Below are 15,180 nucleotides of genomic sequence, written 5' to 3'. Positions count from 1 at the left end.
CAGCAGATTGGTTAAATCAGAGTTCATAGATGTGGCTGATCATGGGCAATCTAAAAAGGAAATATAGCAATATCTTCAGCTGGATAATTTTTCCTGGAAGCAAAAGAGTGTTTAAAATCTGAACTGGGTTCTTGTTGTTTTGGTTTGGGGGGGAGGGTTGGTGCTGCTGTAGAATGGTGGTATTTTTCAGGTCAGGATGTCAGGGATCTGAAAAATATCTCTATTCCTAGTTTTTCAGGCTCCAATTACTGGTTGGGTATTTGGGTTTTTTTTTTTTTTGGGGTCTGGGGATTCCAATATTATTTGTCTCTAATTGGGGGGGGGTCTGTTTTATAGAAATTGGTAGCAAAATTGCCCTGCACCTCCTAGTTCCAGTCCACAGAGAAACATCCAAGTTTCAAGTAGATTGCAGCAAGGGGTCAAATTCTATGGGCCTTGTACAAGGTACCATAGCCACCCTCTGTTGTTTACATTGTTAGAAAATTAATGTCTCCAATACAAATATAAACAACAACAAGCCCAACAGAACCAATGCAGAACTAGGAAATCCTAGCAGAACCACCAGCTGAACACAAACAGAACTGTTAAACCAGAAAATCCCATCCCAACAGAACAGATTTAAGCAAGGGGTCACTTTTGCAAATCCAATAGAACCAATGTCAGTTCATAGAAGGTAAGCAGAACCACAAGCCAATGTGGCATTGCAAGCCCAACAAAACCACTCTAATAAGAGAAGCTCAGTAGAACAAAAGTGGGGAGACACCTTTGCAAGCTCAACAGGAGCAATGGCAACCACCCAGCAGAACCAGTCAGCTAGGAACACCTGGTGAGATACATACATGCAATAACAGTACTTCCCCAAGAGTGGAAAAAAATTTTTCTTTGCAGGTAATCTGTTCTATCATTATTGTTTGTAAACAACCTGGCCCTTTTAATCAATCTGGCCTCTTAGTTTAAAAAAGGAAGAACTAGCCCTAAATTGAATATTGTGCTTTCCTTTTTGAGCAATATCACAAGTTTACTAGAATCAGTTCTTGTGATGCAAGAATTTTACTTTCCTGTAGGAAGATTTGAAGTAGAATTAATAATGGTCATATGAAATAACTCATTGTGACAGTACCTGCTCCATGGAAAAATTGTAGTTTTTAATTAAGCATTAAATTTATCTAGGACTTTTAAAACAAAGGAGGGGGTAATGCCTTAAAGTAAACTGTCTGAAAGAAAACTTCCTTTTTTAAAAGACTGTTGCAACTTTATCACTAGGCAAATAATTGTATTTTAGAATGTAGTATGAACATACAGTGTAATTTGCATTGAATGAATGTGGGGTAGCATTGGGAAAATCTTCTATAGCAGCGGTCCCCAACCTTTTTCAGGCTGGGGACCGGGGGGGGGGGAGTGGGAGGTGCAGGTGCCTGTGTGTTTGCAGGCGCTAACGCCCGCCAGCCCACTGGCGCCCGCACCTCCCCTACCCACGCAGTGCAGCGCTCACGCCAGGACACAGCCGATCGCTCCTTGTGCAGCGAGCACACGATGTGGGATGGGTTGGGAAGGTGTGCGTGCAGGTGCGCCCACGCCTCCCCCCCCCCCCGCCATGGCCCAGTACTGAGGCCTCCACAGCCTGGTGGTCAGAGAGCACCGTTCTATAGGACAAACCAATAGAGTATAAATCATTTAACCTTTTGTTTGTATAACGAGCTATAAACCAAATTGAATTTTACAGTTACCTTGAATTCAGAGTACTTAAATAATTTTGGCAGCAAATAGAACATATTAGAAGTTGATAAAATGGTAATTATAGAGATCTACAACCAAAGTTAGCCTGATGTAGGGTATTTAAGAAGCTGTGGTGAGGGTACTGGTTTTAACTGTGTTTTTATTATGGTTAACCACTCCGAGCTTGCTTGCGGGGGTGTAGAAATTAATAACAATGAAGTCAAGACTGGTTGATTCAAGTCAGCGTGACATTAAGCTCCTTAAAGAATGAAAACCTTTATTGTTGTATCCCAACAACCTTTATTGTTGTATCCCACCTTTCTAAATAGCTCAGGGTGAATAACAGCATGGGTTAAAACAGTCACTTAAAAACCAGTATAATCATTAAAACACCTGTGTATCATCCCCATATAATAAAACTGGAGTGGGGGGTCAGATCTTTCTTGGAGAGGCAGGTCTTCCATCTGTTTCAGAGTGAGGCCAGCACTTCTTGATGTTCTATCAGACCTTAACCATTGGACTGGTGGAACAGCTTTTTCTTGTAGGCCCTGCAGAACTGGTTAAGGTCCTGCAGGGCCCTGATCTCTTTTGGCGTTCCAGCAGGCAAGGGCTCTGGCTGAGGTAAATCTCTCCTCTTTGGGGTCAGGGATCCTAAGCAGGTTTTGGTCAGATGACCTCAATGCTCGGGGGGGGGGGTGTAGTGAAATGCTTCTTTCCACTACAGTTGTTTCAATTATATTTCCTTCATGTCAGTAGACTACTGCATCCTAGTAGTATAACATTTCTGGACATTTTGAAGCCATGGGAAAAAGTACATGTTCTGCTTTTGGGGAAAACTCCAATATATGCAGTGTTTCCACACCAACTTGAAACATGTTTTATTGTTTTAACAATGTAAAATGCATAATTTATAAGAAACCTTACTGTTTGGCATATTTGTCAAATGTAGAAGCATAAATGCTTTAACTTTTTGCCAACTTACTTGTAAATAACCCAGTAAAGGAGAAAGACAGAGCTAAGAACCTCTGTACCCTATGTTACCTTAAAACATATCTTGAAAGATAGGGAAAGTTTTCTGGTGAAGAATATAAAATGTGTAATTTGGCCAAAAATTCTCATCCATTGTAATAAAGAAGCAGAATGTACGTATTAAATTTTGAAAAGACTGAACAGTTGTGCATTGTGCACAGTGCAGTATTTTATTTATGCAGAAAAATTTTACACTGCCTCTACAGAGAGCTGTTTGGCCACAACTTAGCAAATACTCACTTGAAAACGATTTCTTCACGTACACAAGAATTACCATTATCTAGTAATATAGTCTTGCACAAAATCCTTCATATACATTGCATGAGTCATACATTTTCCTCCAGCAAATTTAAACAAAGCCCCCAAAGGGGGTAGATTTTGTTAGATTCCCCTTCCCTAGTCTACTTATCTAGAGCCTTTCCTCAAGATCTGCCAGCCAGAAGCTGATTTGGCTCAGCTGAGAATTAAAAATGGATTCTATATACAATCCCACCAATGTGCATACCTCAAAATTATGATTTTCCTCCTACTACTTTTAGATGTCTTGCTTTATTAAATGCATATTCTGCTTTGAAAAAAATCTCTTGTCACCTGATCTACAAACCTTGCTTGCCTTTAAAAAATATTGTGTGTGCTGTCTTCACATTTATAGAAGTGATTTGCTAGCCGTTTCCCATTTTAAAATTGTGGAATGAGACCTAATGTGAACTGATAGAAGAAAGTGATGCTTGAATAGGCCAGAAAATAAAATAACCGCTTAAAGTATGTTTAATTGTTTGGTGCATACAGGCTCAGCAGCTACTGTGCCACAAAACTTACTGTACCTGCTTACCTACCTGCCCTTTTCCCGTCACATCTCTTTTTCTCAGTAGTATGCATTATCTACTATCTCTACCCATCATCCCCCTAGGAATTCTCAGCTCACATCTTACTCTACCTGTTTCGTTCAGCCATCAAGATTTTCAGTCAGTTTCTTGTCTGTCATTCCAGTATTGTTCTATGCAAACATTCTGTTAAGCTTCATGAAAACTTAAGAAATCACTCCTGTGAGGCCACCCTGAGACCTTCTTGGAGAGACTGGAATGGTAAAAAGTACACTCTGGGGCCAGTTGTTGATTACTCTATATCACTAACATGGTTTGAGTTATGTGATGTGTGAATAGTATCAGCAATCCTTCTTAAAAAAAATGTTCTGAAATTTGTTTGAAGTCTGCTAGGAAATTTATATTGATTCTACAGTCCCAACAAACGCAAGTACATCTGAATATTTAGTACATTCCTCAAAGTACATCTGAAATTGCTCTTTAATCTTGCTTGTAAGCATTTTTTTTCAAGGGGAAATCGAGAATGAATACAGTTAGTTCACTTCATTGTATTTTCCCTTAAATCTTTTCATTGCTGTTTGTATGAAAACTGCCACAGTTAAATCTTGGAGATCAAGCACACCCTTTGTGGTGAAGCACTGAATTGCTAACTTCTGGGAACTGTTAATGAGAGAGAGAAAGATCTCATCAGTTAAATCAAGCTAAGCCAGATAAGCTTTCTCTTGTTTTCATGGGTGTCCTAGCACTCCTGACAGAGGTTTAAAATGAATACATAAGGCACTGAAAAAGAAATCCCCAAGTAGTTCAACACTACCTCTTCTCTTGTTTCCCCATAGGTCTTCAGAAAGGCTTGGGAATATTGATGCTAATATCACCCTTTGTAGCTATTAATTCTCATATTTGTTCCACATAATATATTTCTGGTAAAGGCTAGGAGGGGGAGCATGTCTAATGGCTTAATGCAGTGGTCTCCAACCTTTTTTAGGCTGGGGACCGGCAGGGCAACTGCCCGCGCATCACGCATGCGCGGCTGAAATCATGCATGCGCGGCTGAAATCGCGCATGCGCGGCAATGATTCCCTGATTTCCTCTCCCCCCCCTCCCGCAGTAAGTAGCTTCCCGGGCCGCAAGCTTGCGGCCTGGGAAGTTTTTTACTGCAGGGTGGGGGTGGGGAGAGGGAATCGCGGCCCGGCACCGGGCCGCGGCCTGCAGGTTGGGGACCACTGGCTTAATGTACCCACTCAGGGTGGCTGTCCCGCCCCTGAGTGCCTCTTCCTCCTTCAACCAGCTTGCCTGCTGGTCCAGCAGCCAGCCAATCACCTTCCATCTCTCACCCCTGACCAGCTCCTCCTCCTGCTTCCCTCCAATGCTCAGAGGCTGCAGATCCCTGCTGTGTGAGAGCTGCCCCTGCCCGTGATTTCATTTCCTGGGGCCTCCAGCCTGTAGCCTTTCCAGGTCCTAGCGGGAGGGAGAGGCCATCCACAGAATTCTTCCACACAAACCCCCAATCTAGCACTCATAGTATTCCTGAATGCAATGGGCTTGGCCCTAGTATATAAATAAAGTCCACTGGTCCAGTTTTACCTTATATTTTTCTAGATTATATTCTTAATTGGGCAAAATAGGCTTATCTGTCAGCAGTTAGTAGTGGCTCTCTGATTCTCATGGACTTATTATGCCTTTGATGGATTTTATTTTATTTTTAAGCCGGCTTTTTTTGTAACATCTCCCTCCTATCTTCTAGCTTATGCTAGAATAAATAGGCCAGCAGCACTTTAAAGATTCCTGTTTTTATTTTACTGCTGCAGACTCACACAGCTGTTTTACTAGAAGCCCCAAGAATGGGACTGATGATAGTTCTCTGTTTCTATGTTAAACACTTAACCTTTTAAAAAAACTCCCAAACCTTTAGGCATTAGATTTTGGTCTTATAAATGTTTGTGCCGATGGTATGGTAATGGGAGGGTCTGTAGATTCGGCCATTTTACCACCTTCTCTGTCTTCTGTCAGCACACCTCTGTTGATGGGAGAGAGAAAAGGGGTATTTTACCCCCTTCTTCTCCTCACTGCAGTTCCCCAACCTGTGTAGCTAGCTATTCCTCCACAAAGTACCCAACCCCAGGAATACTTCTGGAGGTCAGAAGGGGCTGCTAGAAATAGGGGGAATGTGGGGATGCTCCATGCATGCATGGTTGAATTGATCTATTTTATAGTTGCTGTTGAGTGGTGGTGGGATAAAGGGTTTTATAATTTAATCCTTCTTGCAGAAGAGAGGCGCAACAGCAGATTGGGATATAGTAGAATTATAACCAGTTAAAAGGCTTTTAAAAACTGATGGAGAATCTTAGGAATTTTAAGATACCCATGCATCAAGATGATCCAGACTCTTGTTGAATACCATCTCTTATTGCATTTTCTGCTCATTGTGTGGAGTTCCCCATTATCAGCTACCCCATAAGGAGCTCTTTGATATGCATGAAGTTGAGCATGCCACAGGATTGTGTGCATAGGGGAAGAGTAAGGAAAATACAAGGCTGTCTTAATTCAATTGGTGCCTAGGTAAACTATTACTTTTTGCACTTAGTGGGATATATACAGGACAGAGAATGAATTCAGTATTGGACATGAAAATAAGCCTATCAGTTGCCAGACTGTCTTTAATTCATTTGGTGGGCTCTGTGGCTTTGCTATTGGATTTAAACTGATAAGACTTTCAGATGAACCTTATGGTTCAAGTGTACTTTGGAACATGATACAACAAACATGTAGAGATACTCAGTTGCCTCATACAATTTCTTGTATAGACTATGTAATCTATAGTGCTAAGACAAAGTATTCAACAGAATAAGATACCCATCTTTTTCAGTCCTATTTGTATTGCTTTTGATTTTTCCCCCACAGGAATTTCCCCAGTCATTCAATGTTCTGTACGTTGGATGAACTATAGCAACTTTAAGTGACATGTACTTGACAAAGAATGAACATTAGAGTATTGAAGGCATTTTATTTCAAGAATAGAAGAATGTAAAGAAAACAGAAGAGAATGCAGAAGAGTACAGACTTATTTTCCATTACTTTTTGTCTCCAGATTCCCCTTTCTTTCAATAAATACTCTTAACTCAGCAGCCCTTTGACAAATGTCTGTTACTTCCTTAATTAAACAATTAAATTTCTATGTAAAGATTTATAGGATTTTGCATCAAATTGGAGAACATAAAAATAGGCTATATGATCTTTTGATATGACAAAAAAATCTTAATAGCAATGATTTTTATTTAGCATAGATGTTTGTTTTTAATTGGAATTACCGTATTTTTAAGCAGAACTGTTTGTGAACAAGTTTGTGTTTAAAGGCTTGAACAATTTGAAAATATTAACTTTTTACCACAGTTTGCATACTTTGGAGGTGAGGATACTGTGAATCAGCATGCCTTTGTTTAAAACTAAGGAGCATTTTTTAAATTGTAGGTAACAATCATGGAAATTTTAACAAGCAGAAGGAAACAAATTCTTACAAAAGAAAATCTGGTTGACCTGCTTTTAATTTATAACTTCATATTTGATTTCTTCTTCCCCTTTGTATAAACAAACATTAACTTTTCTTGCATTATAGTTGCTTTCCCAAGTTATGGTTTGGGGTCCTGAAGATAAGCTCCATAAACAAAAAATTTGGTACTAGATATGACTTCATTACAGTAACTGTGGTCCCCTCTATCAAGTTTTCTTATTACATAGCCTGTTCCAGCAAATGTAATTGGGTTTAAATAATATGAGCTTGGTTGCATATACAATGATTACAATAGTGATAGACATAGCAGAGGAAATCTCATCTGACGCAGATATTGTTGAAGATAATCCAAAAGGAGGTGGTACCTGACAATTGCTTCTAAGATGTTGTCTATTGAATCTTTATTCCTTCAACTGTTGATAATCTGCCCAGGAGCACAGTTAATATCTCAGACTTTGTGAAAAATGATGTGAAAAACCAAGTTACGGTTTGGGGTCCTGAAGATAAGCTCCATAAACAAAAAATTTGGTACTAGATATGACTTCATTACAGTAACTGTGGTCCCCTCTATCAAATTTTCTTATTACATAGCCTGTTCCAGCAAATGTAATTGGGTTTAAATAATATGAGCTTGGTTGCATATACAATGATTACAATAGTGATAGACATAGCAGAGGAAATCTCATCTGACGCAGATATTGTTGAAGATAATCCAAAAGGAGGTGGTACCTGAAAATTGCTTCTAAGATGTTGTCTATTGAATCTTTATTCCTTCAACTGTTGATAATCTGCCCAGGAGCACAGTTAATATCTCAGACTTTGTGAAAAATTAAATGTATTGAACTGGATGTGTTTGATATATTTAAGAATAATGAGCCTTTTAAACTTAAAAAGGATAGTGTAGAAATATTGGATACATCCTGAGGCACTTTCCCATGTTCTCATTCTGTCTCACACACACACCATCACCCCCTGATGCTGAGGGCCAAAGGTCCAGGATTGGAGAGCTAAAGTGAAAAGAGAAAGAGAAGTTTTGCCTGGCTCTTTGTCCATGTGAATCCTGCAGTTTCTAGGATCAGGGCACCAGGGGAAGAGAAATGTCATGAATATCTATGTTTGACAGTGTATTACATTGGCAGGTGTTAGGATATGAACCATAAGTGCATGTTATGGTAACATAGGAATAGTTGGATTAAATAAATCAAAGTAAATATAGAAGGGAAGAAACAAATTGCGTGTTTTGAGTTAGTCAATCAGTTTTATAAGACAGTACTGAAAGAAGATGGAAGAAAAGAACCACAAATGTGACAGAGCTTTTTAACTTCACTGTCCTTTTGTGGCCTGCTGGTAGCATCAAATAGGCATGATGGACCCCAGAACCACAATGGTCAAACAATAGAAGTGGGAGTGGATATACCAGCAGAAATGATTGCCACACAGCAAGAGTATACTGATGGTGTAAAATGGCTGTTAGGTATGATAGCAAGGGTGGGAAAGCATTGCTGTATTGACTGAAGGAAATAGCAAAACATCACTTTGGGGAGATGGAAATATTAAAAAGCCTCAGCATATACAGTATCTGTGGATAAAGATGCTTGCATAAGTCAGGAATGTGGTAACTTCTGAACCAGCCTCTGACCAGGTGAAGTATAGAAGCTAAGAATGACATACCTCAACAATGTTTATGCATATTAATTGTACAAGTTCCATTGGAATAAAAGTTCCAGCAGACATTTAAAAGCATTAACACAAATTACAGTTGGGGATTCTACTAAACAAAAACAAATAGGAATTGTAGCACGTTTCCCTAATTTGCACTTAGTATTTAGGTAATTGAAAAAAATATAGCCCTGGATCAGAAGAACCATGCAACTGATACTTTGCCCAACCTTCGATGATAGTCCTGTGCCACACAGTATAAACCAAATATTTCTTGCTTGAAAACATCTTGTTGCATAATATATTATTAAAATGTAGTCAGTCAGATAACTATTGCAGTCAGGAGCATTGCATTATAAAGTCATATTCTCTAGATGGAGCATAAATTGACAAAGCCCTATAAGTGTCAATTTGAATTGTTCCGTCTTGATGGCCTCATTTTTATATACTCTTGACCTGAGCATTAGTTTTAAAACAGAAATATTATTTTTATCTCACTGAAACCTGTGTTTTTCTGTGCAGTAGCTCCTTTTGTTTTCTGCAAAGCCCAAGTATGATATTGTTTATGTTCTTCTAGACAATATCTGACACTATATTTCTGTTTCTCATAATGTCCTAGCTATGAGTTTTAGGCTTTACACATAGTTATATCAAGTGCCAGTGCCTGAATGGAAAGAATACTCACACAAAATCTTCCAGTAGTTTCTGATTTGGCACAAGAGAAGAATTTAGACACCAGTGATCGTATTGGTTGTCTTTCCTGAAAGGATTTTTTCTGCATAGGCTGCAAAACTGCCATGGTTTAATGTGTTGCTGCACCTTTTACAAAACTAGCAGTAGTTTTTGTATGTGTGGAATTAAAATATAACATATTTTGACCTGCAAATGTACTTATGCCACATGCTTATGTTTTAATCACATATGGATTTTTGTCTATTTCTTTTTTTTAATAATTTGAGAATTCTCTTTTAATTAGAAATTATGGAGAAGTCGGGTGAGGAAGGAATGCCTGATCTTGCTCATGTAATGCGCATTTTGTCTGCAGAGAATATCCCAAATTTACCACCAGGAGGTGGTCTAGCTGGCAAGTAAGTACAAAACGTAAATTAAACTCTAAATTATTTCTCTGAATAAATGTGCTTCAATTTTAAACAAAGCCTTTACCGGAACAATGCATGCAAACAAATAATATTAAATTGTTCGGATGCCTCAGGGGTGCATGCTTTTTGTTTCAGAAAAAATAATATGATTCCAGTGTATTTTTAAAGGGAGAAAAATGTCCATGTATTCTAGCCTTGTATGACTAATGTGAAAATGTAACATGGGCTTCTAGTTATTGCTGCTGCTTTTAAATGTGTTACTTGTAGCCCCCATTGATATATGTTAAATGCATTTTACCTTGACCTTTCACCAGGGATAGTTTTAGTTTAACTCACTTTCTAGACCAGCCTTCTCAGTGTGGGTTGTATGATCCCTTGGAGGGCCCTAGCACATTTGAAGGGGACTACAGCCTGAAAACTGTGTGAAAGGGAGCCCCAAAGGGTTTATGAGGGCCCCTGGTAATTGAATCGATGAAATACCCTTTTTGTCACACATTATTTCATTAATTGTTAGAAAGTTTGACCTTTGTCAAAGGAATTAAAAAGAAATAATGTCATCTGCTCCTTTGTGTGAAGTTGAATGAATGTATTCAAGAAAAAATGGAACGCGCATGCTTCATGTTTCAGTCAAACCCCACAAGCCCCAACATGGGGAGGGTGCTGGCTAGCTTGGATACTTTTCTGGAATAGTGCAGGAAGTCTAGGCAAACTGGTTTGACAGTTCGCTGGTAAAGCATGAGGCTGGTGGCATGTTCTCTAGCCAGGGGGCATGGGGAAAATGTGCCCTTGTCAGAGGAAGATTGAAGGCAGCTGTAGCCACTTTCAGCCAGATGAGGGGAATTTCTATGGCAGTATTTAGGGATGGGCTGTGATCAGTGGCTTGCACACTCTGCAGAGTGTCCAAGCAACTGTACAGGGTGTACAAAACCTACCCAGTTGCTTGGACAGTCTGCTACCTGCTCTGGTGGTGAAACACTGCTGGACTGCTGCTCAGTACTCTACCTTGGCTTTACTTCTGGACCTTTCTCTGCCTTAACTCCGTTACCCTTGCTTGTGCTCCTGCCTCACTTCTCTCATCTCATTCTTGGTCTCCCTGATTGTTCGCCCGGTTCTCCTGCTTCCCTCCCAACCACCTGCTGGCCGGCACATATGGTTAAAAACCCCAAACCGAACTCAGATGCTTCCTCTGTTGCCTAAGTAGTTTTGGATTGCTCTCTCAGTATCTTGACTCCTTGGTGTGTTTCTGGATTGTGTTTGGAAGACGATTCGAGGAGGGCTTTCCGAGGAGGTGATGGATGAACTGGCCTGGGTCGACCAACCCCAAGTATTGGCACACTTAGTGCGGACTTGTCTGTGGATTGATCACTGTTTAGAGGAGTGCATCTGGTGCGAGGTCAGAATTGAGATTGGGAGGACTGGATGATCCCTGGGGTTGGACCTCTCAAGGTACTATCGCTTGGCGACATAGGGGAAACTATGCTGCTTGATCCTGCCCCCAGAGCATATGGAGTACACCAAAGTTTTTGAGGAGAAAAGAGCGGACCAGCTGCCATTGCATAGAAAATATGACTACAAGATGAACTTGAAACCTGAGGCAGCGCTCCCAGTAAAGTGCTTCAACATTCTCTCCAAACCCAAGCGCTGGGCTCTTCAGGAACTCCTCACCAAGAATCTGGAGCAATGTTTCTTCCAACCCTCCACATCCACAACCTCAGCTCTGGTGCTCTTTATCAAGAAGTTGGGGGAGTTGCAGCTTTGTCACAATTATTGGCCTTTGAATCAGATCGCTGTCAGAGACTGCTACCCCTTGCCTCCAGTTCCTGGAGAGGGTACAGGGGGTCCAAGATTTTTATGAAACTGGACCTGCGAGGGGCCTACAATCTCATCCGCATCTGCCCCAGAGAGGAATGAAGACAGTATTTGGAATGTAATATGGCCAATACAAGTATTTGATCATGCCATTAAGTTTGTGTAATGCTCCAGCGGTCTTCTAACGATTCATTAACCACATTTTCAAGGACTGTTTGGAATGGTTTACCATTATTTATCTTTAGATTATTTGGTGTATTCCCAGTCCCCCCTGCGAACTTGTGAAACATGTCTAGGTTGTGTTGTAACGTCTGCAAGAACATCAACTTTTTTGTCAAGCTAACCAAGTCCAAACCACCTTGGACTACATTCTGGGACACCCACGTACTTCACAAGGTTGTGCAGATGGACTCAGCCAAGTTCCAGACCGTGGTGCAGTAGGAGCTGCTGTGAAATCATGGACAACTCCAGCATTTCTTAGTATTTGCCAGCTACTATAGAACATTTCTGACAGAATATATGGAAGTAGCCCAGCTCTTGACCTAACTTCTCAGACCAAAGTGCCTGTTCCACTGGGATGAGGCTGCAATGTTCACCTTTCAGGATTTAAAACCCGAATTCACCTCAGAGCCCTGACTGGCACCTGATCTGACCTTGTCTCATCGCAGCCAATATTTCCAACTCTGTTATTGGGGTCATTTTGCTACAGCCAGTCATGGGAGACAGGCCTGTGTATCTGTGAACATATTACTCCCACAAGTTCACCATAGCAGAGAAAGATTATACTATTTGGGAGAGGGAGCTACTTGCTATCAAAGTTTGAAGTGTGATGATACCGCCTTAAGTGGCTTAAGTGCTACTCAGTGCTTAACACCCACTCATGGTGGGTGTCCTGCCCCTGGGTACCTCCTCCTCCAACTGGCATACCTGTCTGTCCAGCAGCCAGCCAATCACCTTCCATACCCTATCCCTGATCACCCCCTCCTCCTTCCACTTCCCTCTGAGGCTCAGAGGTTGCAGATCCCTGTTGCGTGAGAGCTGTCCCTGCTGGTGAGTTCCCAGCCTTTCCAGGTCCTGCGGAGAGAGGCCATCCACAGAGTTCTTCCACTCCCTTTCCGCAATCTAGTGCCCATTGTATTCCTGAATGCAACAGGCTTGGGACTAGACACGCATAAGACTAGAAACGTCAAATATAGTTATTTCACTCTTAACTTAGGCCTTTTTTAGCCTAGCTCATTGTACAAATTGCCAGTCCACTGCATGGGGCCCTGGAACCTGAGAAGAGTTCCTAAAAGGACTTTGACCAAAAGAGTGTTGAGAGTGGATGCTGTAGGCAGAAAATTAAGCACTTTATTAAGATTCTCTCTGGAAGCCTGGAAACCAGTCTATTTGTTCCAGAAAAAGCACTCAGTAAAAGCTGTCTTAGAACTATGTTTCTCAGTGGTAGTGGTGGAAAAGCGAGTGTGGTTGAAGCCAGTGTAGTTGAATGTTCTTGCCTCTTCCCTTCTATCATTTAACTAGCTTCTTTATATAGAAAGCTAGCATGTGGGAAGGGAATCCAGGATTGGCTACTTACCATCACTTGCTTTCCTTCTGGTACTGATCTAAGGGGACATTAGTCAAGAAGTTTTCACCTTCATTTTGAAGTAGTCCAAAGCAGTAGCCTGTTTCTATGGAGTTCAGAATCCATTGAGTAAAAAAATATCTGGGGGAAAACTAACAAAGACTAAAAGAGCTGAGATTAGATTAGGAACATTAATTGCACAGGGCTTTAGTGAATGGTGAGTGACTCTGAGACAGGATAAGATACAGTGGGTTGCTTTGATTCGCCCATTTTTTATATATAGTCTATACATAGCTTGGATATTTAATGGTTGGCTTTAGCACAGCTTATATCTTTGTACTTTGTAGGTTACTTACTTATGCTTTTAAATATTGTCATTTGTAGAGCTGCAATTTGACTGTTTTCATTTGTTCCAAATGGTTTTATGTGGACAACACAGTTCCTTACAAAAACAGTGGGTAGCATGTCCTACTAAGAGAAGCTCTTCTTTGGCAAGATGTTTGTTTCATCATGTGTATGCATAAGAATAAAGGAGTATCCTCTTCTTTTTGGTACTGTTGTTTATTTTAAATGTATATGCATTTTTAATACAATGAGTTGACAAAGATACTTTTAAATTGTGTGACATCCCCTTTGGATCAGATTGGGCAGGAGTGCTATGCACAGTGTAGTTTCTGTGAAACTGATTTAACCTAAAGTATTTTTTTCCAGCAGAATAACAATCCTTAAATTGGATTTCATGCTGCATTAGATTTCAACTAAAACTACATCGTGTTATGCTTATTCTTGCTTCTCAAACACTTTTGAAACTGTGAACCTGCTAAGATCTGAGAAGCAGCAAGAATTTTTAGTTAAATATTATAGATTTGAGATGAGATGAAATCACTTAGTACATTTGTGATTGTGTGGAACAAAACAAATTGTGGCAAGTTCTTAAAGAGATGGGAATACCAGAGCATCTTATCTGTCTCTTGAGAAACCTCTATGCAGGTCAAGAAGTGACAGTGAGAACCGGGCATGGAATCACTGATTGGTTCAAAATTGAGAAAGGAGTTTGGCAAGGCTGTATACTGTCGCCTTCCCTATTTAACTTGTATGAGGAGCACATCATGAGAAAGTTGGGGTTAGATGAGTCACAAATTGGGATCAAGATTGCAGGGAGAAATATCAACAACCTCTAATGGCAGAAAGTGAAGAGGAACTAAAGAGCCTCTTGATGAGGGTGAAGGAAGAGAGTGCAAAAGTTGGCTTGAAACTCAACATCAAGAAAACGAAGATCATGGCATCTGGCCCTCTCAATTCCTGGCAAATAGATGGGGGAGAAATGGAGGTAGTGATAGATTTTATTTTCCTGGGCTCCAAGATCACTGCAGATGGGGGCTACAGCAAAGAAATTAAAAGACGCAATGTATGGCTGTGAAAGTTGGACCGTAAGGAAGGCCGAGCGTCAAAGAATTGAGGCTTTTGAACTCTGGTGCTGGAGAAGACTCTTGCGAGTCCCTTGGACTGCAAGGCGAACAAACCGGTCAGTCCTAGAAGAGATCAGCCCTGACTGCTCCTTAGAAGGCCAGATCCTGACAATGAAACTCAAATACTTTGGCCACCTCATGAGAAGGAAGGACTCCCTGGAGAAGAGCCTAATGCTGGGAGCGATTGAGGACAAAAGAAGAAGGGGACGACAGAGAATGAGGTGGCTGGATGGAGTCACTGAAGCAGTAGGTGCAAATTTAAATGGACTCCGGGGAATGGTAGAGGACAGGAAGGCCTGGAGGATCATTGTCCATGGGGACGTGATGGGTCGGACACAGCTTCTCAACTAACAACAACAGGCAGTATAAAAATGTCAAACCTGTCATTGGTTTCAAGTATAAAATTTGCAATGTTAAAAATTCTCAAGTTCCATAGCAAGTTTCAAGTAGATGTTTTTTGTCTTGCCCGTGTATGCAGATATATTTAAAGCTATATCTATGT

At 40.6% G+C, this 15,180-nt stretch overlaps 1 protein-coding gene across 4 annotated transcripts in view; it reads left to right on the top strand.

Moving 5' to 3' along the window:
• The window catches only part of PPM1B (protein phosphatase, Mg2+/Mn2+ dependent 1B), a 71,114-nt gene that overhangs the window by 34,878 nt on the left and 21,056 nt on the right, over positions 1-15,180 (top strand). For all 4 annotated transcript variants that reach the window (XM_077337502.1, XM_077337487.1, XM_077337493.1 and 1 more), the window contains one exon: positions 9,713-9,824. In XM_077337502.1, coding sequence (XP_077193617.1) covers positions 9,713-9,824 — 112 coding nt within the window. The remainder of the gene's footprint in view (positions 1-9,712; positions 9,825-15,180) is intronic.

The sequence above is a fragment of the Paroedura picta genome, chromosome 1 (genome assembly GCF_049243985.1).
Source record: "Paroedura picta isolate Pp20150507F chromosome 1, Ppicta_v3.0, whole genome shotgun sequence".
Taxonomy (NCBI): Eukaryota; Metazoa; Chordata; class Lepidosauria; order Squamata; family Gekkonidae; genus Paroedura; species Paroedura picta.
The sequence above is the reverse complement of the archived record's forward strand: the minus strand, read 5'-3'. Positions and strand labels throughout refer to the sequence as shown.